We start from the raw sequence: 27,152 nt of genomic DNA on the forward strand, positions 1-27,152 counted from the left end.
AAAAAAGAGGCCTTGAACACAAAACAGTCAAATAATAACTACATATAACCATAGCATACGGATTTGAGAAACATTCCTACCACGTGTATTTATTTTTTAAATTTGACCGCAGCCCCATTCAAATGAATGGGGGGGATGGAGTTTTTGACCTATGCTGCAGCCAGCCACTAGGGGGAGCAGTTTTTGTGGAAGCCTCAGTTAGAGTCGAGCGAGATGACGTTCATTTTTTTTTACAGTCTATGGTCTCTACAGTTTCGGTTTAATGAAGAAAATCTGTGTGAAAAGAGGACGACAGCAGCGTTGTCCTCCGGAAAGAGCACAAAGAGGACGCAGACAAACACAGGTCTGAATAAACACAAACATGTTATAGCAACAGTGTCAAATAAGACCTCTTTTAGAAGAAACAATGAAAGAAAGACCACTTTAAATCAGAAATGTTTAAATCATCTTCATGTCAAACATTCTGTGAATAAATAAAAGTATTGACTCAAGGCACATGACCCCGGGATTGACCAAAGGAAGGTCAAAGGTCAAAGGTCATCCCAGACAGGAAAAGCTACCTGTAGTGAAATACTGTTTCAGTGTTTCTTTCCTTTCTTTCCCAACAAACTGCATGAAGGTATAGAACTCTTACCTCTCCTGGGGGGCACGAGAGGACGCCGGATGACCTCGGGGATGGTGGACAGGTCTGAGAGGGTCCCACTGGGTGACAAACACTCACTCCTGGGTTGTCTCCTCTGAACGTCGTAGAAGGCCAGGCTGGCTGCCCCACAGCTGCAGTGCTGCTGGAAGAAATCCTGTTCAGAGAGACGACAGGGGGATGACACAGACTGGTTTAGATCTTAAAACTCTTCACTGAGAGCAGAAAAACCTTCTGAAGAACACGCTAATCAGATTGAAGTATTTAAAGCCTCTGGTAACCCAAATCAACAAAAACGTTCTACCTATGATATTTATAGTCATATTTTCATTGTATTATATATATTTAAAATATTAGAACTGAATTTAAATCCGTTTTTGAAATATTATTGGTTCAGTTTTTAATACCATTCTAAAGCTAGGATAAAGAAGGCGAGGTTAACTTAGAATATATGACCAAATAAATATCTAACCAATCAGAAATGAAATACTGAGTCACGTGCACACATGTTCAACAAAACTACTCCTCTCCTGCTCAGACCGTCTCCTGACGTCTCAGCAGCTCCCCTCAGTGTTGTCTTAGCTGTTAGCTTGTTAGCTAATCACGTACTGCCTGTAATCTGTCTGTGTAGCTTTCTCTCTGCTCTATCTATCCCCAGGACCAGTCCACTATCTTTCCCCAGGACCGGTTCGCTAACTTTCCCCAGGACCAGTTCACTGACTTTCCCCAGGACCGGTCCACTAACTTTCCCCAGGACCGGTCCACTAACTTTCCCCAGGACTGGTTCACTAACTTTCCTCAGGACATGTCCACTAACTTTCCCCAGGACCGGTTCACTAACTTTCACCAGGACCAGTTCACTAACTTTCCCCAGGACCGGTTCACTAACTTTCCCCAGGATCGGTTCACTAACTTTCCCCAGGACCGGTTCACTAACTTTCCCCAGGACCGGTTCACTAACTTTCACCAGGACCGGTTCACTAACTTTCCCCAGGACTGGTTCACTAACTTTCCCCAGGACCGGTTCACTAACTTTCACCAGGACCAGTTCACTAACTTTCCCCAGGACCGGTTCACTAACTTTCCCAGGACTGGTTCACTAACTTTCCCCAGGACCAGTTCACTAACTTTGCCCAGGACCGGTTCACTAACTGTCCCCAGGACCGGTTCACTAACTTTCCCCAGGACCGGTTCACTAACTTTCCCCAGGACCAGTTCACTAACTTTCCCCAGGACCGGTTCACTAACTTTCCCCAGGACCGGTTCACTAACTTTCCCCAGGACTGGTTCACTAACTTTCCCCAGGACTGGTTCACTAACTGTCCCCAGGACCGGTTCACTAACTTTCCCCAGGACCGGTTCACTAACTTTCCCCAGGACCAGTTCACTAACTGTCCCCAGGACCGGTTCACTAACTTTCCCCAGGACCAGTTCACTAACTGTCCCCAGGACCGGTTCACTAACTTTCCCCAGGACCGGTTCACTAACTTTCCCCAGGACCAGTTCACTAACTTTCCCCAGGACCGGTTCACTAACTTTCCCCAGGACCGGTTCACTAACTTTCCCCAGGACTGGTTCACTAACTTTCCCCAGGACTGGTTCACTAACTTTCCCCAGGACCAGTTCACTAACTTTCCCCAGGACCGGTTCACTAACTTTCCCCAGGACCGGTTCACTAACTTTCCCCAGGACCGGTTCACTAACTTTCCCCAGGACTGGTTCACTAACTTTCCCCAGGACCGGTTCACTAACTTTCCACAGGACCGGTTCACTAACTTTCCCCAGGACCGGTTCACTAACTTTCCCCAGGGCCAGTTCACTAACTTTCCCCAGGAACGGTTCACTAACTTTCCCCAGGACCAGTTCACTAACTTTCCCCAGGACCGGTTCACTAACTTTCCCCAGGACCGGTTCACTAACTGTCCCCAGGACCGGTTCACTAACTTTCCCCAGGACCGGTTCACTAACTTTCCCCAGGACCAGTTCACTAACTTTCCCCAGGACCGGTTCACTAACTTTCCCCAGGACCGGTTCACTAACTTTCCCCAGGACCGGTTCACTAACTTTCCCCAGGACCAGTTCACTAACTTTCCCCAGGACCAGTTCACTAACTTTCCCCAGGACCGGTTCACTAACTTTCCCCAGGACCAGTTCACTAACTTTCCCCAGGACCGGTTCACTAACTATCCTCAGGACCGGTTCACTAACTTTCCCCTAACAGCTCAGAGTTTAGACAAACAGCTCCGTCTGACACCTGGAGCCGAGCTCCTCTGCGTGCACATACTACACTTCAGCCTCCTCTGCTCCGGGCGTCCCATGGTCCTGATGCCCCGGAGACTACGGAGTGATAAAACTAATAAATGATAGAAGTCCTGATTCTGAAGGATTTTATGACTCAGCACTCAGAGAACATTGTAAATGAATCATTGTCAGATTCTGGAGTTTTGATGTCTTTAGATTCAGAGTCAGACGGCTCAAACATGCAGGCTGTGAACTCTCTCTTGACCTGTCAATCAAAGAGTTAGGCCACGCCCACACAGTCCTGAGAAATGCTCTGACCTGTAAAATAAGATGTTTTTGAACAGAGTTTTTTCAGAGTTGAGGATGTTTATTTTCAGTAGATTTTTTTTGATGCTTGATTACACATTACAGTTTGATATTCTATGTGAATTTGAAATATTCACTTTACGTTTCCAGAGGCTGATAAGAAAGCTAAACAGAGACAATCTGCACTCTGGTCGTCTGGTTTGCTTCTGTGGGTCATAAAGAGACATCCGTATCGCTTGCAGTCAGCGTACACTGCAAAAAACTCCAAATCTTACCAAGTGAAATTGTCTCATTTTAGTCAAAATGTCTTCTCCCACTTGATTTAAGATGAATTTGCTTAACAAGTAACGTTTGAGTGAGATAGAGGGACTTGTTTTAATACATCTTAAATATCTTGTTAAGATAAACAAGTTTATTTTACATTTCAGACATTTTTCAAGCTGAGATCATATTTATTTAAGACAAACACTTTACTTGATTTAAGGAAATGCATTTTATTAGGGAATCTATCAGAAAACAGATCCATTGATAAAAAAAAAAGAAAGAAAGAAAGAAAGAAAGAAAGAAAGAAAGAAAGAAAGAAAGAAAGAAAGAAAGAAAGAGAAGTTGTTTTTAAGGGTGGGTTTCAGTTTTCAGACACTGTTTCTTCTAAATCAGATAAAAATATACATCCTCAAACTCCATGCACACAATGAAACACCTACTTTAGAGCATATCTGTCTTATCCTAAAAAACAACATGACTGAATATTAGTATATCCAGCTCACTATGAGAAGACATTATATCTCAACATGCTCAAATTAAACTTCGTCATCTTATTTCAAGTACAAGATGGTCTTAAACCTAGAGAAGTGCCGCTATAATACAACTCAAATGAAGGTGAATATATCTCAAATGAAGAAGTTGACATTAAATGTATTAGTGCAGAAATCTTTTTTTGAGTGAAAAAATACTAATTGTTATCATTCCTGTCTTATTCTGAGACACTAAGATTTAAAATACTGGTACAATATTGCTCAAAATAAGTTTTCCCTGCTTATTGTGAGATCACAGTTTTCTAAATATTAAATCTTATTTTGAGAAATCTTACCAAGCAAATTTTCACTTCTTCTAATGGCAGATTTTTTTTGCTTATTTCAAGGCAAAAGTACCTTCAAATACGTTGTTTTTTTTCCTGTTGAAGTGACATTTATATTCTTTGGCCCAACAAATAACAGAATGGACGACCGAGTCATCACAGAGTGTCGTTCAAACTGAAGCTCACACCCGTCCTCACGGTCTGAGAGGAAGCTTCAGCATGATGGAGTTACCTCTCACTGTAAAGGTCCACATGGGCCTCTGTAACAACACACCAGAGTGCACATCAACACACACACATACATTTCCTTCCTGTTTTCAGTAGGAGCCCCTCTCTGCTATATTTACATGATTATGTAACAGCTGTTCTCAGGGAGTAATGGGGGGCAGATGACAGCAGGCTGCAGTCAGGCCTCATCATTCCTGTTTATGTTAACCCTCACTGTCTTAATGTGATACGGGTTTGAGGGGCCGGATCCAGAGAGACCATCCACATTTATGAAAAAAAACAACAGAAAATCAGCCCCTCACTCTGTGTGACTGCTGTGAGTCACTCTATGAAGCTACCTCACTAAGTTGCTCAGTGCTCAGGACCCTTAAAAACCTGAAGTGCATTAGTTTGATGCAGAGCACAGACCCTGTAAGTGGAAACAGGCCCTGAAGCAGAGACACTGCTCCTCATGAACATCACCACTCACTGTGAATGTTTCAGTCTATCCCCTGCTGTGTTCACACATTGACTTCACACAGACTTTTTACAGGAGGCCTCGGCCAAAAGTCTGCAGCCGGTTAGAGAGGAAGAATCAGCTGTTTGTGTTCACACATGCAGTCCGAGTCGATGACTCTCAGGAGTTCAGTGCGTGTTTAAAAGAGAGCTCAGAGAAGCTTCTTGGTTGGCCTGTGGGGGAAACCCAGGCTTCAGAGGGTGTTTGAGATGACATGTTTTACATTTACAGCGTCCAGTTTGATTGACTTTGTAGAGGACACCTGTTTTTGTTTCATACACAGGACTTCCACCAGATCCGTCTCCAATCCGTTGTGGTCCAGCTCCGTGCTCTCTCGTCTGTCAACACCCACCAGTTGTGTTTTCAGAACGCAGCATGGAGCAGGACCTCCGGACAGCTGGAGTCATGTGACCGAGGTTTTCCTGCAGTAATCACTGAATCAAGGATTCTCTTCCTCCTCTCCTCATCCATGTTGTCTTTCTGGTCCTCTGAAAACCTCTGACCTGTTGACTCCAGGCCTGGCTCCGCTCATCATGACTTTGGTTTGTTGTTGTAGTTAAGTGAAATACGATCTGGTGATAACACAGAGTGTTTTATTCTGAAAATTAACCGGATGTTTTCATTTTGTTTTGGTGAAACCTGACTTCCTGTCCCGCTCCATCTGCTCTGTTGAGATTGATGCGTCGTGCTCCGGCATCCGGCAACAATAGAAGTCTTGTGTATCTGATCCGGAGGACTCCGACCTGCTGGATCAGAGACGCAGCCGGAACACAACGGAGTGGACCCAGTGGAAGTTAACACATTGACTAGGATAGAAACCTATCAGATCCGGAGCTGTGACGGATCAGAGACGGACCGGACACGGATCCGGTGGAATTTGGCCGTTAGACATTACTGGTATGTCTTGTATTTTCTTTTCGGTGACAACCTATAACGGTTCTCATTTAACTTTAGATACATGAGAGAAAAGGTTTGTGGTCAGGGTGTACAGCTGATTATCAACAAAGACACGTTTCCAAAATGGAAATGATGAGTGGACAGAAGGTTTCCTGTGGGCAACCATGTGGACTGGGCACAGAAATGAAAAAAAAAAACAGGAAAAGAGGGGTCAAACTTTGGAAAAATGTGCAAGGAAACTGATGATCCAGATGAGGAGGTGGTTTTCCCCTGGTCCCAGGTAATTTCTGGGTACACGTGAGTGTCTCCTTTTTTTAGCTCCCTCAGTTTGGACAGGAAGGCCAGAGGTGATATTTCTAACTCTTAAAAACAGAAGGGGCTCTTGCTGACCTGCCAGGGTAGAAGAGGAAAACTCTCTAGGCTCAGAGTCGGTGTCAACAGATCATTTATTACAGGTACAGTGGCTAAGAGGGAAAACTACGGTACTGCTCAGCCTCTGTTTATACCTCTTTAATACCATATAACATACAAACAGGGAGAATTAGTTGCAGTAATCCCCTCTTATCAGGCTGCCCTAATAAGTCTCTAAAGACTCTTCAGCTAGTTCAAAACGCTGCAGCTCGAGTACTGACTAGAACTAGAAAGAGAGAGCACATCTCTCCAGTGTTAGCTTCTCTACACTGGCTCCTCCCCATAAAATTTAGACTTTAAAATCCTTCTTCTGACCTACAAAGCTCTTAATGATCAGACACCTTCATATCTTAAAGAGCTCATAGTGCCCTATTACCCCTCTAGAGCACTACGCTCCCAACATGCAGGCCTGCTGGTCCTACCTAAAGTCTCTAAAAGTAGTATGGGAGGTAGAACCTTCAGTTATCAGGCCCCTCTCCTTTGGAATTATCTACCAGTCAGGGTCCGGGAGGCAGACACCCTCTCTACTTTTAAGAGTAGGCTTCAAACTTTCCTTTTTGATACCAAGCCTATAGTTAGAGCTGCTATAGGCTTACACTGCAGGGAACTGGCACACTGACACACTGGGATCCTAGCTCACCCCCTTCCCCCCAACCCCTTCATCCCTTACTTTAACTCTCCCTGTCCCATTAAAGTTACTAACCATAGACCTTTCTGGAGTCCCTGAGCTCCCTTGTCTCGTAGGGCCCTCTGAGCTGCCGTAGACCTCCTCCTGCTGTGGACGTTCCAGACTCCAGCTGATACGGACGTGCTGGACTCCAGCGGCAACAGCTACTACTACTCGTCTCATCACTATCACCGCTCCCTCTCTCTCTTACTCCCCTCTATCTGTCTTTCCAGACCCAACTCAGTCGAGGCAGATGTGTGTCTAACATGAGTCTGGTTCTGCTCGAGGTTTCTGCCTGTTAAAGGAAGTTTGTCCTCTCCACTGCAACTAGCTAAATACTGTGAGGTGCAATGCTCATGGTGGATTAAGATGGAGTGAGACTGAGTCTTAGCCTGTCTTGGTGTTGGGTCTCTGTTCATAATTTAAAAGCATCTTAAGATAACATTTGTTGTGATTTGGCGCTGTACGAATAAAGATTGATTGATTGAACTCTTAACAAAGCACTAAAATGAAAGCAGCAGATGTTTTGATGATGGCCTTCGAGTATAATGCAGCCAATTCAGTTCAGTTCAGTTCAATGAACACCTCTCTCTCACACACACACACACACACACACACACACACACACACACACACACACACACACACACACACACACACACACACACACACACACACACACATACACACACACACTGTCCATCACACCGTAACAGGACTGTCTTTGTTAAGGCAGAGGTCATGACAGAAAAAGTTCTTATTAAAGCATATGTTAGGCTAAATGCTAAAATTTGAGCATGCTAATTCAAAGGTAGAAGCTCCCCGCCTGTCTGTGTGGTCAGCCCTCACACTGCAGTCTCACACATCTCTGGGGGTTCAAAGAGGATGCCCACTGTGAACCAATGACCCTTAACCCATTATCAGAGGATGGGCTGCTCCAGGCTGCTGGAGGTTTTATAAAGTTAGTCAGGGAGAAAAAAACACAGAGGAATGTCACCGCCACCACTTCCTGTTCATGAATGACTGAGGAGGAGGAGGAGGAGGAGGAGGAGGAGGAGGAGGAGGAGGAGGAGGAGGAGGAGGAGGAGGAGGAAAACAGAAGTTTCTGCAGCACAAGATTGAAGTTGAGTACAGGTACATACAGAGTGAGGTCAGAGGGTAACCCAGGTCTGGCTCTCCTTAACGTGGCTACAGCACCGTGATAATCTGACCTCCTCCAGTCTCCCTCCTCTCAGTGTACCTGTGAGCTTCAGGTGGAGGTAACCCTTTAAATTCCAGCAACTCATCCATACAGTAACAGAAAGATCACAGCATCGAAGGACAGAGCATCATGTTTTATGTTTGGTCCTTGATAAAGCTGATCAGCCTGTTAATATTTACTCAGAGCAAATAAAAACACTTATTTAATTTGTCTCACTTTATAAACCCTAAAGTTATGTCCACGTTCAGCCTCTATGTATGCTTAAATTGTCCACTAAATCCTTCATACAGTCTGACTGAAGCAGACAGGCTGTGATCCTTCCCTTTAGTGCAGGAGAAGCGGCGTATGATTTGATAGATGCCTCCATTTCTGTGAGCATGCTCAGATCAGCTTCACGAATCCTGTTCTCTCTCTCATGGAGGTTTTAGGTTTCTTGGAGCCAGCTTACTCAAATATATTCTGTGTGTTTTTAACCTGCTTCATGATCCACCTGCCTGCTCTTCCTACTGAACTGTATGGATGCACTAGATGAAACCTGTGTGTCGTCTACCTGCCTCTAAAAACCAAGCTGTGTCAGTGATACAGACGTGGACAGTGGACCAAAGCTCTCTTGGTTCAATATCATGCATGTGTGGCGCCTGTTTGGTCAGTTGATGCAACAACCACAAATCTTATTTAGAAAAAAGTCACAGACCTGCATCTCAAAAGGAAATGTATTCATGACCAAGGATCAAGTTAGGACAAGCATATTCACTGGAGCTCCTCTCACAAACCACCTCTATACTTAACAGATAAATATCTGAAGCTGTGGACCAAAGCTACCAAAGCTGGGCCTCAGGCTAAAGGTGCATTTCAGCCAAGAGTTCCAGAGTCTTTTAGACCCCAGAACTACTTTCCCCTGAACTAAAAGGTTCCTGTGCCCCCATTGTTGTCTGCGTTTCGACCACGGGCTGAAGTCCCGGGTAGATTGTGTAAATCAGGTCAGTGACGTATGGAGAAAACAAAGTAAATGCACTACACCACCAGACCAGTAGAGGGCAGTAAAACAAAGAGGAATGCCATTCATCACAGATGACACCATAGAAGCAGGTATCATTATGAGCAACACAACAGTTAGCCTGTTAGCATGAAGAGACTCAACACGTGAGAGGAGATAAGAGTGAGTAGCAAAGACGTTTCAACACGGCTTTAAAATCCTTTTGAACTCAAAAAGCCGTGGCAGAGATCGACCAGTGTTTTGGTTTAAACAGCGACCCTGTTAACTGGATACTCTCAGCCGGATGCATCCCTCATAAACGTCTTTAGACCATCATTAAATATCTGATGAGGATATTTTGAAATCTTAATAAAAACTAAACTAGTTTGCATTCCCAGGAACTCCCTCTGTGTTTCAACAGCTGTGTAAACTCCACAAACACTGACACGTTCAGCTGAAGGTCTCCAGTTTACAGGGTCACTTTTAAAACCGGAACACCGGGAGAGACGCATTCACGGTGGGCTGAGAGAAGACTACTGTTACAAGCTGCTAAATCAAGAGAATCACAGCTTCTTCTTTTGAAAAGTACACACACATACAAAAAAGATAGAACAAATAAAAACTAATGAAAGAAAGAGAATCACAGATGTGTGTGATGTTATTGTGGACGGAGGGAGGAATAAAAACACTGCGGTTAATCTACCAATCAGACACGTTCAGCATTGCAGGCCCCGCCCCCCGAAAGTCCCGGGACCTTTGAAAAGTACTACCCTCCTAGCAGGGTCTTTTTAGGGGGGAGATTATCTACCCCTGAACTAAATTTAGACCCTGGGCCCACCGGTTGAAACGCAAGTAGTTCAGGGGTAAAGTTCATACGATCAAAAAATGCCTTAAGAGCTGTCAGTGATGGTCCACCAGAGACCAGGGACTCTGTTCACTCAGGTCTGAAGACCTGGATCTGCTATTGAGAACCTAACAGCAGGGAGTCGGTCAGTCAGAGCAGGAGAGCAGCTGGTGTCGTCCAGCCCTCAGAATGAATATTCCCTTTCTGTTATGAAAGGGAATAGATGTAGAGAAAGTGTTGTTAGTGATGCACATTTGAAGATCCATGAACTTGAAACGCCTGGTTCCAAACATTGAGGATTTGTCAGTGAGTCTCATCCTCTCTGCTCGGGTGCTTTGAGAGCTTTGAAGCTCGAGCCTCCCGCTGGTTTCAGCCTGTGCTTCAACAGAGAGCTGCTCCAGTGTTGGAGCCAAAACTGAGTGTCCACTGTCAGTCAGGGATTTCTGAATCCCCTCAGAGCACAGTTTGCCGAGACCTCTAAGAGGAAGGCAGCATTCCTCTCATTCAGAAGAGTGTATGGTGTCTGCAGAGGGATGAATGTTCTGCTACAGAAAGGTTCAGGAAGCTGGTGTCAGACAAAGGAAGAGGAGGAGGACATTCTGTTTGACTCTTAGCTGACTGTGAATTTGATTCGACCTCTGTTTGTGTGAGGGATTTAGAAAGAGGTCATCAAATTATTAAGAACATCTCTTAATTGTCTCAAACATGTTTATGGAATAAGACATTCAGACTGAGTGGGTGTCAAACACACTGAACGTCACTGAGTGTTAGCACTGCCATTTGCCTCTGTGGAGTACGGCTGAATGAAGACCATGGTTGACTGTTTGTACTGCAGAGGGTTTTCTCTGATGCACACCCTCTGCATGTTCAGTGTGTCCCTAACTTGTAGAGTAAACACCACCAACAACAACAACAACAGTGACCATTCATAGTGCATAGTGTAATGTGCAATAATGGCTCTGCAAAACATCCATGTTTCATAAGAGGTGTCTGTCTTCAAACTGAGAAAGGCAGGGTTTTTATGTAGTGTACGTTCCTCCTGTCTTATTTGTAGAAACAGTTTCATTGATTTATTTTCCTTCTCCTGTGTTTTAAATGTTATAACACTGGCTGTAGAGGTGCATTTCCACCAAGAGTTCCGGGGTCTTTTAGCCCCCAGAACTACTTTACACCACCAGACCAGTAGAGGGCAGTTAAACAAAGAGGAATGCCATTCATCACAGATGACACCATAGAAGCAGACGGACAGGCAGGTATCATTATGAGCAACACAACAGTTAGCCTGTTAGCATGAAGAGACTCAGCTGGTCTGTTTTAAATGGTGCTATATTTCATCACAGATGGATTCACTGAATCAACACGTGAGAGGAGATAAGCGCGAGTAGCAAAGACATTTCAACACGCCTTTAAAATCCTTTTTTTTCTTTTTTAAGTTAGATTTTTGGCCTTTTGGCCTTTTTTTGTTAGGACAGCTGAAGAGAGACAGGACGTGGGATGAAGAGTGTGGGAAGACATACAGGAAATGGTCAACCGGCCAGGAATCGAACCGGCGACCCCTGCGACGAGGACTGTAGCCTCTGTATGTGGGGCCCTTAGACCCCTAGGCCACCAACGCCCCTTTAAAATCCTTTTAATTAAAAAAGCTGTGGCAGAGATCGGCTGGTGTTTTGGTTTAAACAGCGACCCTGTTAACTGGAGACCTTCAGCCGGATGCATCCCCCATCGAAAAACGCGTAAGGCTAAGGTAAACATCAGCTTCACTCTGGCTTCCTTCAGCGGTATGAACCTGAAACAGAAACTGATGTTCTTGTGATGTTCTTGTGATGTTCTTGTGATGTTCTTGTGATGTTCTTGTAATTAACGGGTCTTAAGTTTGCTGAAATAACAACATCATGATGCAGATTAGTCAAAAGTCCAAAGTCAGCTTTGTCAGGTCTGTCGTCAAGAGGAGAAGAAAACTACGTCTACAATGTTTGTTTGTTGAATGGAGGTGGGATCCATCATTTCTGATGCTGCGTTCCAGGAAGTCAGGAAATCTAAACGCTGATTGTCTTTAGTGACACAGCATCAAGCAGATTTGTGTCTCAGTGTAAATGTTTGTGTCAGATTGTTAGCTGCTCTTCATGCAGATATCTGTTTATAGAGAGAAAGAAATCCTCCTCAGATTAACAACCATGGGAGCCGTCATCAAGCTGGACTGTGTTCCTCCTGCTGTTGCTCTCTATACAGACTGTTTACTAAAGCCTGCTGACCCCTGATTGGTCAATACCACTCAGACCACAAACAGAAACCAGAACACCTCTCATACTAAGACTCCCAAATACAGGTCACACATTTCTCTTGTAGAATCTGAAATAGAGATTATATGAGCACAAACACTCAGCAGCGACTCACCTCCTTGGTCTTTGTCACTCTGCTGTCTTTCTGCAGACAGCAGATCTGCCGTTGCAGATGGAGGTTCGTCTCCTGCAGCTGGCCGATCTTCTCCAGGAGCTGGCAGATGTGCTCCAGGTAACCCAGGCCTGATCCCAGAGGGTTCGAACTGACCTGCTGGGACTGGACAAACAGAGAGTGTGGGGGTGAGTGAAGATACTAGGAGTAGGCATGGAGGAGAGTGCATGCTCACTTTTTAAATGGAAAGAGAGTTAAATTTGGTGTTGCAATCCCTTAATCACACCAGTTCACCCCCGTCTCTTTGGGTGGGGAGTCTGACTCCTCCCTGCCTGAGAAAAAGTCTTTCCAAAGTAACTTTCCAAAGTGATCCACATGCGCTGCACTCATACAAGCATTCCTCTGTTACTGGCAGCCTGCTCTTAATACACATCTGTCAACATCAGCTAACAGAAATGAAGAATGAAGTTTAATAAGATGGCGCGCCTCATCTTCGCTGCACCATCACACATCAACAACTGCCTGTACATCTGTTTGATGAATTACCAATGTCTCATTAGGACCCGAGCACCGACAGGGTCGGTGAAGGTTTATTATTTCTTTCTTTCTCTCTAGTAAAGTAAATTGCCTTTTTGGAGCCTTCATCATGCCCGAAAACTCACCAAACTTGGCACACTCATCAGGCCTGGCGACATGTTGATATTTGTTTGGTCCCGTGCAAAAAGTCCCAGAAATGCCTCAATAGCGCCCCCTTCTTTCCAACCGGACACCCCCTCAACACAGTTCAATTTACATGCATCTTTTTTTTTCAGTTTTCACCTGATTCACAAGGGTACGTATTTAAAAGATCTTTCACTAGGCCTTTTCTCCCATCAAGTCCAAACCACTCACATTTTGTAGTTAACACACTGACGATTCAAAGTTATCAGAAACATGTCACGAAATCTAAAAATTGTGGGCGTGGCAGACACGCAGGCGATGCATGAAACACACAGTCTCCCCATAAACAGGAAATTAATTTTTTGGGAGCTTTAAAATTCATTAAATCTCACTAAATCTGCCACACGCACTGGCCGTGCATCCCATTTATATATATGGAACTCTATTTTGGGACTCTTGTCCAAAAAATTCAAAAATCTGCTCCAAAGCGCCCCCTAAAGGATAAAAAAAAAGCAGCATAATGTTTTTTTTGAGCTACATGCACGATTTTGGACATGCATATTCAAGGAATCAGGACGCACAAAAAAGCCTCATGCACCCATATCCTAAAACCAACAGGAAGAGCGCCACCTAGCTTTGAAGGTGAAAAATGCATACTTTTACGGTACACAGAAACACCTGCTGCACATCAGGCGGTGGTTGCAGGTGTGCGAGGGCCCGTTCACCGCCCCTTGCGGCTATAATTTTCCACATTAGCACTATAAATATTAAACCATCATATCAAAGCAGAAAAACTCCACAGAGGACGATTTCATTTAACGTTTAAATGGGATAAAGTTACAGCTTGAATTCATGTGAGAAACAAAGTCTTTCATAAATACAGCCACAGACTGTCAGTTCCAGTGTGAGTGTGTTTCACTGCCTCACTGAGGCTGAAAACACGTTCTGTTTATGCGTCCGCTCGCCCAGGAGGTGCAGGTGTTCACATTCGTCAGTGAGATGAAAAAACAGACATTTTGAGCAAATATTTGTCAAATGATCAACATCCCTAAAAGTGTCCCAACAAAAGCAGGATGTGAGCTCAGGTCGGGGTTTCCTCCCCTCTTTCCCAGGCTGCTGACTCTGAAACTCCATTCAGGCAACTGGGAGCTGTGGTGGAAAGACCAGCTGAACAATGGGCCAGGAGCCACAACAGACTGGGGGACTGACATCACTCACTTCCTCTGACGGGTAAACCCTAAACACTCTTGACCATGAACCCCCTCAGTTTGTCTAGGGATGTATTTCCATTCCCATAATCTGTAACCAAACATTTCCAAAAACAAGGTTCTGAAAACACATCTGTCTGGATTAAAGGTTAACACCACATGCAGCAGGTTAACTTCCTAATCTGTGAACTCCTCAGACCCTCATGACATCCCTCCCCCCAGACGTCTTGCAGTTTCTGGGTAGCTAATTAAGATAAGGAGGGGTAATCCTTCCAGGAGATGACCCTCACTTCCTCAGTGGTGGTCGTTGATGAGGGGGAGGGTCTGTAATCAGGGGCCGTTCTGGCTTTTGACAGTAACATTAGCAGGGCTGGTGCTGATCTTATCCACGGCCCCACAAAGACCACTGAGTGATCCACTGCTGGGAGGACAGAGTGGGGCTCAGGAATGCCCCCTTTGCATGCACAAACCCACTTTGAAATGGGCAAGCACACACAAACAAACACACGCGCCCTAGTTGCACTTCCTCTGAGTTTCCTCTGATCCCATGACTCAAGGGGCAATAATGTCACACGTGAAAACTGAGCGGGTGAGGAGGATGTGATGAGCTGCACGCCTGACACGAGAAATAAAGCAAGTTAGGATAAGGACAGGAACACAATACGTGAACGCTGTGTGCTGATGTTGGCATGGAGCACTGGATCCAGAATCATCTGAGGTGAGTGCTGACGGCTGGAGTCAGATCAGGCATCCCATAAGTACATGAAGATAAAGACAGCAGACAGGAGCCAGGAACAAGTTATCTGTTAAGTCTTCTCATGGAGAGGTCATTTATACGCTGCAGCCACAGGATATCTGAAGACTAAAGATCAGTCTAGGTTTGGACTCGAGTTCATAGTGACTGTAATAAAATAATCAAACTGAGGATGAGGAGAATACCAAAAAACTCACATGGAACCAAAACAGTTGTTCGTTTGTGTTTCACTTTTCAAGAACATGTCAGAATCAGGTTTAACCAAAGGAGTTTACAAGTTTCATGAAGAACAATAACCACCGGGTTGAATCAGAAATACCACTTCTTAATCCAAGAGAGAAAAAAAGATGGACGACATGACAGCTACCCAACAGTGAAGCAAAAGCATTTAAAGCTAGCCCTGCTGACTGGCTGCAGTATAGGCTTTAAAGCCTGCCTCCTCCATGTTAACTGATGAAACATGGGTCAAACTTTAATTTCAAAACACATGTCGAGTAAATGTTTCTCAAACATTGTTTCTGTCATTTAGATTTTTCTGACAGATTTTCTCTTAAGACCTGAAGTTCACAACCATAAGGGAGTTTGAACATAAATACATGAGCTGGTAAAGTTGGAGCTTTATCTTCAGGCTCAAACCTGAAGCTACAGTCGGACTTCTGTTGGGGCTCAGACCTCAGAGGGCTCATGCAAACAGTCAGATGCTCACAGACAAGACCCTTAGAAGGAGTACACAGCTGTGGCCTACCAGTCATGGTAATAATGTCACCAACAAAACCAGCTCTTCATCCCCGGGGTGACAGAGAAGAAGGGCGTAAAGCAGGGGTGTCCAAAGTACGGCCCGGGGGCCAATCGCGGCCCAAGGTCCATTTATTTATGGCCCCAAGCTTCTATCTTAAAACGTGTTATTTATAGCACAGAAATTAATCACATTCTGAATCATCTGTACATTTGCAGTTTCTTTCAAGCGCACACACAAAACTAAAATCAATCCAGAAATGTCTCAAAAAGCTTCATATGGATTACTTGTATAAAGCCAAAGCTCTGAGAATTCTGCAAGACAGCAATATAGAAGAAACACAAGAACTCTTAAAGCTGACAGGTTTTCAAATTAATGTTTTTATCATGATGTGAAAATGTTCTTGATGAACAATCAGTCCCTCCAGGATTTCGCGGGATTTTTTTGTGATTGTTGCGGCCCAAATAGCCTGAATTTGCGACAGCTTTTTGAAAAAATTGCGGTGAAAGTTGCGATTTTTTTTTTGCTTTTTTCCCCCAATAACATCTCAGGGACAAGTAAATATGCTAAATTACAGATGTTTTTAGAAAACATTCTTGATGTGGCCACTGTGACTGTATTTTGATTCTCTTGATTCACAGAAAAATGCCATGAAAGGTCTGTATTGCACATTTACGACGGTCCCTAAATGCACCTTGCAGCGACAGAGGCACAGTCAGTTCACAGCACTCTGAAATGAATCTGCATCTTTGATGACTATGAGTTGATCCAAACTTACTAAATGTGTCTGATGTATCACCAAACTGGATTAAATCAAGCTGAAGACGGGAGCTTTTTACGGCAATGGCTGCAACAACGTCAAACCTCAAATAGTAAACAGACGTCCCCCGGTTGTGTCGCACACCGGGGGTAAAAATCCTTAATGAAGATGAGACAGATGCATGGAGGTGAGGAGAGCTGGTTCATAAAGCACACCTGCTGCAGGTAGAGACCAAGCTAACACTGAGCCCCTCAGATAATAACTCTAGTATCTATAAATAACAACGTTGTCATCGTCACTTGTCCTGCCTGCTGTCCTCTCTTTTCACCCGTTCTCCGTGCGTGTTTTGCTGTTGAAACGTGCCGATCAAGTGAGGACTTACGTTTATGTTACAAGGAAGTGAAATTGATGACAAAACCGATGACGTACAGGGGCTGAGGTTAATGTAATTGGTCAAATTTGCGGGAAAGTTGCGGTGATTGTATAAAATTGCAGGGCCGCGAAAAAATCGCGCTGATTGGTTGAATTTGCGTTGATAGTTGCGATCGCGAAATCGCAACTTCCTGGAGGGACTGAACAATAAAAGTTCAGAAGACACAAAAGAGGACACAAGACAAAATCTAATTAATGAAATCGTACAGAAAGGGCAAAATTTGATGCATAAAAATTGTTCAGAATGCAGGAAAATAATTATTTAGTTCTTAAAATGTTGTCTGCTGGTCAGAAAAGTCTTAAAAACAACATGAAAAAGAAGTGTGATGAAATTCAGATAGTGATCCTGCCATAGGTAAATAATGATACAATATTTTTCCCACATCGCCCAACCCGAATGAAAAACATTTTCCTCCAGAAGAACTGAGGACTACCTAGTTGCTGATTTATTGAGAAAAATGTAAAATAGTTGTTATTAAATAGATGTTTCATGTATAACATTTATGATTTCTAAGTCTCAGTAGGATCCACTGGCCCTGAGGTAATCTGACAACATCAAATGTGGCCCTCTTTGAAAAAAGTTTGGACACCACTGGCGTAAAGTTTCATTATGGTGGACAGATTAAAACCTGTTAGGGGGGGCGGATGCAGGACTGACCAGGTGGTTTCTTTGCATAAATCTCACCGGGTGTTGTCTTTGTGTGTGACCATAACCGAACAGACAACAAGTGTGAGTTGAACAGACGTACCCCTGTGTCTTCAGGAGCTGCTACAGAACACAGTTTTTATCTGATGCAGTCTTTCAGATGACATGATGATGACTTGGACCAGCCTTTCTTAAATACTTCTAATAAAAAACTGGGGAACACCTGTCTTTATGATTTCATTTTCTCATGGATACTATGAGAACGATACGACGATAGCATTTAAAATCACAGTGGAAACTGAGGTGTCCTCTTCCCATACAGTGGTGGAAAAAAGTTTTCAGACACCCTTAAAATTGAACAAAATCTCAAATATTGTCATGGAAAAAATAAATTGTGTTTCAAAATGTGTGGCTGCGTTAGACAGACACAAACTAAAATAAATGATATTTGTTTTGTTTATTGTTTACAAGAAAAAATAACAAAATTAAATTCTTGACCGTTTCAATATGTCAGTTCTCAACATTCACTGTCTTAAAGTCAACAAATAACAGAGAATGTTAAAAATCTAAAATAAACCAACTCATCATCAGTTTAATATTTAGTGGTCCTGCCGTTGGCATGTTCCCCACAAGCCTTCACACTGTTGAGGGGTAATCTTGTCCCATTCTTCCTCAATTACTACCTTTAATTCCTCTAAATTCTCTGGTTTACACTTTCAAACAGACCTTTTGATAATCCACCACAGATTTTCAATGGGGCTCATTTCCAAGGATTGAGCTGGCCCCTCTAAGACCTGGACACTGAGCTCCTGTAGCCAGGTTCTACTGGCCCTGGATGTGTGGCAAGGGGCACTATCTTGTTGAAACATCCAGTTTTGTCTATAAAGAACAGAGCACGTGCAGAAGGGAGCATTTGGGTTTGGAGAATGGCACAACACTTGGCAGAGTTTAATGTGTCATCACAGACAGTGAGGTGACCAACCCCAGCAGCACTCATGCATCCTTCCTAAACCATGATAGTGCCTCCACCATGCTCAACAGTAGGTATGTTCATGCTGGAGATAATGCCTGGCCTAAGCTGGAAACTGGACTCATCTGACCACAGAATCTTCCTCCAGTTCCTGGCTGTCCAGTTCTTGTGTGCTTGGGCCCAACACCGCCGGCTAACCTCTGTCTCTCATTGATCAGGGGCTTCTTGACATCCTTGTAGGACCTTAAGCTATGATCTAAAAGTCGTCCACGTACAGTGCGAGTGGAACACTGGACACCAGTTTGGTTTGACCCCCGCTGCTGAAGCTCCTGTGATGTCATTCGGTGGGTTTTCTCCCACATGCGGATCAGGATGCTCTCATTTCTTGCTGAAGAAACCCTTGGATGCCCAGATCTTGGTTTGACTTCCAAGCTGTTGGTTCGTCTGTATTTCTGCAGAGTGTATCCAACTGCTGAAGGACCGCAGCTGCACCTCCTGGCTATCTGGCGGCAGCTGAACCTTTCCTGGCTGAGAGTCTGTATCTTCAGGCGTGTTTCTGCGTTAGGTTCCTTGTTTTAAACATTTTTGTCTCTTTCAAATGTGCTGGCTTTATATAGACACGAAGCACGACAACAAAAATGATGTATTTTAATAAAAAGCACAAACTTCATTAGTGGATCACTGGTACCAAAATGACCCAATCACTTTTAAGTTTTTCCTGGCTTTTTAAGGATTTGTGGCTGTGACTGTACTTAAATAAATTGCACTTGAAGACCTAAGAGTGAGTCTTAATGCAATATTTCACAAATGCATGGGGTGTCCAAAACCTTTTTTCCACCACTGTACTTGTGGATGTTTCCATTATCTCTGCTGCACCCTGAAAGGTCCTCCATATGACAGCGTTGGAAAGGAATGAACGGCCAGATGTGTGCAGAGCTTCCAGATAGGGAGGGGAGTCTGAGCAGATCACGTACGCGGCTCCTCTGCACACACAGATCGTGTTTCTGCCTCACGTCCCTGCAGTTTATCTTCAACAGCACTCAGGACAGAGCAGGGACACACGCTCTGCTGGAGATGTTCTGCTCACTGTTAGTTTTGGCACCAGACTCTGATCTAGACTGAAAATGTATGAGAGATGGAAGCTTTGGTCTCATTATAACTGTTTCAATTAGTGTAGCATAAAACAAGAATGAAGCTGTTGAGGTTAGGGACACACTCTGATTTCAAATTTTGAAGCTACAGCTTTGATCATCTTTGGGGTGTGTTTGTGTGACAGTACTGGGTATTTCTTTGTCCAACCACAGTCAATCAATCAATCAAACAGAGCAGGTCTAGACTGTACCCTATGATCTATTATTAACAAAGACCCAACATCAAGACAGGATCAGATCCAGTCCCATCTTACAGACAGGACTCAGTCTGATCTCATCTTAATCCACCATGAGCAGAGCACTTTGCAGCATTTAGCAAGTTACAGTGGCAAGGACAAACTTCCTTTAACAGGCAGAAACCTCCAGCAGGACCAGACTCATGTTAGACACACATCTGCTGAGACCGTGTTGGAGAGAGGGATAGAGGGAGATGAAGAGAGAGAGATGATAGTGGAGAGACGGATAGTAGTAGTTGTAGCAGCTGGAGTCTGGCACGTCCACAGCAGCAGAGATCCAGAGGAACCTACGAGACAAGGGAGCTCAGGGACTCCAGAAAGGTCTATGGTTAGGAACTTTAATGGGACAGGGAGAGTTAAAGTAAGCGAGGGGACAGATGTGATCCCAGTGTCAGTCTAAGCCTATAGCAGCATAACTAAGAGCTAGTCCAAGCCTGACCCAACTATAAGCTTTATCAAAAAGGAGTTTGAAGCCTACTCTTAAAGGTCACAGTGCGTTGTCACGTCACACTTGAATATGAGGTAAGAAGCACCTGTAACGGTTCAGGAGAGCGATGACATTAAGTTAAACACGGGCATTAACTTATAAGGATTCACAGAATCACCTGAGTGTCATCTGACAGACTGACCCCAGTTTGACAGAAACATGTCAGTTAGCCTTCAAAAAGTGTGGTCTGTCAGACAATCTGTTTCCAACTTGAGCCAACATCTCTGGAAAAGACGTCAGACGTGCAGCTAAACAGGACCATATGATCACTGAGAGTACCTGATGTTCAATATTGTGACAACATGCAGCACATAACATAATAATAAGTCTGAAGCCAGCTAGTTCAAAACGCTGCAGCTCGAGTATTGACTAGAACCAGGAAGAGAGAGCACATCTCTCCAGTGTTAGCTTCTCTACACTGACTCCTCCCCATAAAACCTAGACTTTAAAATCCTTCTTCTGACCTACAAAGCTCTTAATGATCAGACACCTTCATATCTTAAAGAGCTCATAGTGCCCTATTACCCCTCTAGAACACTACGCTCCCAACTTGCAGGCCTGCTGGTCCTACCTAAAGTCTCTAAAACTAGTATGGGAGGTAGAACCTTCAGTTATCAGGCCCCTCTCCTTTGGAATCATCTACCAGTCAGGATCCGGGAGGCAGACACCCTCTCCACTTTTAAGAGTAGGCTTCAAACTTTCCTTTTTGTTAAAGCTCATAGTTAGAGCTGGATCAGGCTTGGACCAGCTTTTGTCATGCTGCTATAGGCTTACACTGCCGGGGGAACTGGCACACTGACACACTGGGATCCTATCTCACCCCCTTCCCCCCAACCCCCTCATCACTTACTTTAACTCTGCCTGTCCCATTAAAGTTACTAACCATAGACCTTTCTGGAGTCCCTGAGCTCCCTTGTCTCGTAGGTTCCTCTGAGCTGCCGTAGACGTCCTCCTGCTGTGGACGATCTGGACTCCAGCTGATACGGACGTGCTGGACTCCAGCGGCAACAGCTTCTACTACTCCCCCTCTCTCTTATTCTCCTCTATCCCTCTTTCCAGACCCAACTCAGTCTCAGCAGATGTCTGTCTAACATGAGTATGGTTCTGCTCGAGGTTTCTGCCTGTTAAAGGAAGTTTTTCCTCTCCGCTGTAACTAGCTAAATACTGGGAGGTGCAATGCTCATGGTGGATAAAGGTGGGGTCAGACTGACCCGGGGAGCGCAGCGCAGAGCAGGCAGGATCAGCTGGATCCAGCATAGAAAGAACAACATACAAACAACAGGTCACAGAGCCTTTCTGTGGTTGAATTTCTGCTCATTTGGAGAGTATTCCATTACTTTTGTGCTTCTATCATCACTGAGTATGCTGCAGAACTGTTGAGTTTCGTTGTTGCAGGTTTAGATGAGTTTAATAATAATAATTCGGCTCTCTTTTGTTGTCCTGTTACCTGCTGACACAGTTATCATCTTAAAGTCCTGTTGTAGTCGACCTGGATCACTGATATGTGGATGTGTGTATCTTACATCAATAATCGATGAGTATTTCTGATCTAATCAATCTCTAAACAGTCTGGAGTTCGTATATGGTGTTTTATTTTGAGATTGCCGGATGTTGCATGCGATCCTCGGGCCTGACTTCCTGTCCAGGTCGTTCTTTTCTGTGCATATTGACGCGTCCTGGGCGCGGGCTCCGTCAAACATAGACTTGAAGCGTTTCTCTGGCTGAGCGGCGCGGAGGCACGCTCCCGAGACGGAGCAGTAACATAACGCCACGCGCCCTGTTGACTGAGGCTTAAGTCTTATCCTGTCTTGGTGTTGGGTCTCTGTTTATAATTTGACATAGAGTGGTCTAGACCTGCTCTGTTTGTAAAAGAGTCTTGAGATAACGTTTGTTGTGATTTGGTGCTATACAAATAAAGATTGATTGATTGATGACATCTCAAACATCTGAGCACAGAGACTTCCAGAGATTACAGAATCAGTTCTTGTATTTAATGACTCACAGGGAGAGGAGAAGGAGCGAGGGGGGACACAGAGGGGGGACACAGAGGGGGGACACAGAGGGGGAACACAGAGGGGGTCCTTCATATTTGAAAAATTCAATATCCCTCTGCTGTAGACTTCAGAGTCTCAGTTAGCAGGAAAGGACTTACATTATTAGCAGTGGTGACAAGTGATGCAGATGACAGTGAAGGCAGCACCACCATCCTGCCTGTCAGCGATGTACCCCTACAGTCCATCATACCGGGCCCCTAAAAGCCACTGCCACACGCCATTACCTCACCTGGGCCCCGGGGCCTTTTCAAAGAGCCTTTATCTGGGTAAATATGTGTGTAATTTGAGATATTTGACACCTATTTCATGCAACCAGGTAGGCCGCCAAGCTACAAGAAGGGGCCCAGATGAGAGAGGGGCCGGCGGTCAGTGACAGTATCACTGGAAATATCTCCAGTTCCTTCACACAGATGAACAGGTGATGTATGACATCCATGAAAAAGCTGCCATGGACTGTAACCAGCCCCCCCCTCTCCACCATACTGCCCCCGTCTAAGTGCAAACCGCCTCTCATGTTTGGGTTACCTTGATGTGCCTGCAATAATAAAAGCCTTGTCTTCAGGGAAGCCTTTGAACGTGGCGTTGTTTTGAACGCTCTCTGAGGGATAGATGGAAAGAATGTGGAGGAATATCTGAAGAGTAGGTTTGTGCTGGTTGAAGAGTTCAGCTGCTTGGACTACAGGAAGGAAAACACACTCACTACACCGTTGAGGCGAACGTGATTGTTCTTACACATCATCCCCAGTCTGGGAGACGTTCAGGGACCAGGCTGAGGATGATGCTGCGACCTGCCATGCTGAACTACCTGCTGACCATACAGTATCCCACTTATTGACCACCTACTAACTTCAGATACAAACACGTTGTTAAAAACATTGATTAAAGATGATTTTATTGATTTAAACTATTTATGTTTACAGTTTTTATAAATAGTCCCAGTGATTCTTATCTGCCTGTTGCATTGTTTCTCTCACCTGCTCCGCTCCTTCATCATATTGATGGACAGGATCCAATATGAAAACATCTGTAGCCGGCTGATGCTAGCTGAAGTTTGATGCTAATGGAAGCTAACAGTTTAGCCACATTGTTTCGATGCTATCGAAAGCTAACAGTTAAGCCAAATTGTTATGATGCTAACAGAAAGTAACAGTTAGCCGCATTTTTATGCTAACAGAAAGCAACGTTTTAGCACCATTGCTGTGATGCTAGCTGAAGCTAACCTCTCAGCCATATTGTTTTGATGCTGCTGGAACTAACAGTTAGCCATATTGTTGTGATGCTAGCTGAAGCTAACCTTTCAGCCATATTGTTTTGATGCTGCTGAAGCTAACAGTTTGACCACATTGTTTAGATGCTAGCTGAAGCTAATGGTTTCCCCTCACCTTACGGTCTATGGTGTCAACAAGCAGAAGCTAAATGTGTCTGAACTCTTCCGTGGATTGATTTGACATGACGTGTGATCGGTTTGTCTCTGGTGTTGCTCTTGTTTGTGAAAGTTAATAACTGTTGTCAAGGGGGTTGTGACCAATCAGAATCAAGCATTTTATACAACTGAAGATCAGTCAGAGAGCCGGGTAATAATCCAGGTTAACTCATTTAAAGTCAGTGTCATTGGAGCTCTACGATATTGAAGCTTCCAGCTGGTTCAGTGTTGGCTGAGACGTCCGTATGGAGTGACCTCTAATCTGAGCTCTTTGGATTCTCAACCAGGACCTGAGTCACTGATTAGACCTTTAAACCTTCAGTCTGCAGCATCTCCATGATTTGTCCCTCTCTGCTCTAAGACAACAGCACTCATTCATGCAGCAAACGGAGGGTTGTACCAGAGTCTCGGTCTAATAGCTGACATAATGACAGCCGGTCTCAGCACCTGACTGAGATGTTTTCAGGAACATCAAACAGGTGATTATGACTTTGCAGCTTCCACACCTGTCAGGTGCTCCCTCTGTGTGAACAGGGAAATGACTATGTTGTTGTTGTACGTGAATGAAACGTGCCCTCACCTGTCCTCATGAATGATACAGTGGCTTTCATACACCACGTCTCCACAGGAAGGGGCGACTACAGGGTGGCTGCAGGCCATTTGACATCCAACGTTTAGTGCAAGCTTAAGAACATATCATGAATTCAAAGGACATCTATGTGTCTGTACCTCCTCTAAACACACTGCAGGAAATGACTGACTGTGTGAACCTGCTCTCAGTCACAGTGATGTGATTACCTGGTGACATGGAGACTGGAAGAGGTTTAGAATTAGAGATAATGACAGAGGACATAAATAACTCTGCTGCTCATCCAGAGGGGATCTGACTCCGGTCTGGAGGAGCTGTAATCGTCCGTATTCAACAGTTTGGAGCAGGAACCGGGAAACGTTTTGTGTTCACCTGATAAAACCAATCTGCTCTGTTCTTTAAAATGTACAGGACAGCAGTGCCTCAGGTCTCAAGAGGATCCTCCCCACCTATACGCTGTGTAGTCAGCCTGAATGCATTTCAGACACATCATTGTAAATCTGTGGAGCAGCCATGTGGGCAGTTTCACAAAGATAGACTCAGGCTATGGCATAGATGTAACTGATAGGACTTCAGAGAGACAGATAAATCCATCTGTTTCACAAAGCAGTTTCATCACTGACTATGTTAAAGCTAGGGTTGGTAGTCAAGGAAAATAGCATGAACTTGAATGTAGTATTTCCTCAGCACTCCGCCTGTTTTTAGCAATGACCTAAAAAGTCCTGGCTTACAACTGAGGCGTTCCTCTCATTGGCTGTCTGTCTACATGTGACATTTGCGACAGTTCTGCCGTGTGTGAGCCACAAATGCGTTTTAATGCCCCGAACTCAGGCTCACAGGCGCTGGTTGCCGGGCCCAACCCACTTTGCTCACACTAAAGACGTACCACCAGTTGTAATGTGGGCTTCGCTTCGCTGCTCTTTTTATGGAAGGAAGGTGGATGGATGGATCTGCCGCCTGCTGTGAGTACAAGTTTGTGGTTTTGAATCAGGTTTCAGTGGTAGTATTACTTATGTAGTAAAGGTAAACTTAAAACAACGTAATACTGGGTAAATGTTAAAATTGGACGCTTGTTCAGCTGTGTCGGCACAAGTCGATAAACTGACAACTATAGTATCTATGTAACCTAAAGACACAAGTATCTTAATAAAACTGGTTCAACTAAACAGCCAGGGCATGGCTACTTCCTGAAGTGGCCTAAATGAAAGCTTCAGTTTGGATTTGAAGGTTCCTGAAGGTGTCTCTTTAATTCTGAAAAACAGTGAATGCAGCATCCAAACACACGCACCAAAAGCTACCGTCCATGTCAATGCAAAATGATTCAGAGTTTGAAAACTGGAGTGTTTGATAAGTCGGCTAAGGCTAAAGCCTGGTTTATACTTCTGCACTGTAGAAGGCGTGACACAGGCCCGGGTTCATCTGGAGAAGGATCACCTCTGTTCACACAGCTGATGGACGTGGTGAGGCAGAACAGGCTCTCACAGTGGCCCAGCTCATCAGACACTCATATATACAGGAAACAATAAGAAGAGGTTTCTGTTACCTCACTGAGTCTGCAGCACTCGTCCATGTACTCCTCCAGACTTTCACTGGTGCCACTCCTCCATCGAGGCTCAGGCTCAAACTGGTTCTCTGTCATGTCCTCGCAGGCCTCGACTGAAGTTTGTCTCCCAGGCCTCGTCCTGTCAGTCACAGCGTTACCCTCAGACATCTCCTCGCTCTCCTCAGGGTGGATCCCTGAAGCCCTGCACTGGTCCGTGTCCACGTCCTCACCTATGTGAAGTTCTACTGCAGGAATGAACACATCATCCTGAGTGTCCACGGCTGTATCTGGACCGTTATCCACTGAGTCCTGTTCCTGCTTCATCTCTGAGCTCTGAGCATACGTGACCAGTTTATCAGCATCAGAGTCACAGGATGATTCTCGGCTGTGGACCACAAAGCTCTGCTCCGAGCCGGTCGGCGTGGACGGAGAATTAGCTCCACTGGGCAGCTCCACTCCCGAGTCCTCGGACTCAAACTTGTACAGCCTCGGGAGCTGGGAATCTGAGAAAATGGCTGACAGGTAGTCTGAGCCGGACTCCATACAGGGTTTGTCACTTTGGTGTGAGTTCACCTCAGAGGCTTTGCTGGGATCCGGAGATTGCTGCTCGGGTACGGACCCTGTTGAGATGGTGGATAAAGAGTCGTCGCCCATGAAGAGCCTCTCATGAAGATGGCTGAAGAGCTTCATTTTGGTGAGGACAACCTCAGTGTCCAGTACAGCATCCCTGTCTGCTTTACCTGTTGAACAGATACAGAGTCATTGATTAAACCAGGAGAGAGCACATAAACACCCGTCAGCAAGATGCACACAAGGTGAAAGACACTGTTAGCTTTGGTGTGATGGTCAAAGTAAATTGTTTAACTTGAACCAGTCTTTGACTTAAAGCTGGGGTTGGCAGTCTCGTAAAACTAGCATGAATTTGAATGTAGCATGTCCTCATGACTCCGTCTAACCCCTCCCCTCCTCCCTCGCAGCTCCTCCAAACGACCCCCCCCCCACCCCCCCCCCCCCCCCCACACATGCACGAGCGCCGCTGACTTGCGACCATATGATTGTGACTGATTCAAAACTGGTCCTCACCAAAACATTCTCATAGTGAAAGTTAAAAACACAAATAAACATGG

General features: G+C 44.8%; 2 protein-coding genes across 3 annotated transcripts in view; one reads left to right on the forward strand and one right to left on the reverse strand.

The window, feature by feature from the left end:
• Positions 1 to 27,152, forward strand: part of LOC117811230 (NACHT, LRR and PYD domains-containing protein 3-like) — a 574,987-nt gene that overhangs the window by 37,055 nt on the left and 510,780 nt on the right.
• si:ch211-250c4.3 (uncharacterized protein LOC100535981 homolog) overlaps positions 1 to 27,152 on the reverse strand; it is a 67,272-nt gene that overhangs the window by 20,666 nt on the left and 19,454 nt on the right. For both annotated transcript variants that reach the window (XM_034681402.1, XM_034681403.1), the window contains exons 2-4: positions 26,026 to 26,765; positions 12,380 to 12,541; positions 635 to 797 (exon numbers count right to left, since the gene is read on the reverse strand). In XM_034681402.1, coding sequence (XP_034537293.1) covers positions 635 to 797; positions 12,380 to 12,541; positions 26,026 to 26,765 — 1,065 coding nt within the window. The remainder of the gene's footprint in view (positions 1 to 634; positions 798 to 12,379; positions 12,542 to 26,025; positions 26,766 to 27,152) is intronic.

The sequence above is a fragment of the Notolabrus celidotus genome, chromosome 4 (genome assembly GCF_009762535.1).
Source record: "Notolabrus celidotus isolate fNotCel1 chromosome 4, fNotCel1.pri, whole genome shotgun sequence".
Classification (NCBI taxonomy): Eukaryota; Metazoa; Chordata; class Actinopteri; order Labriformes; family Labridae; genus Notolabrus; species Notolabrus celidotus.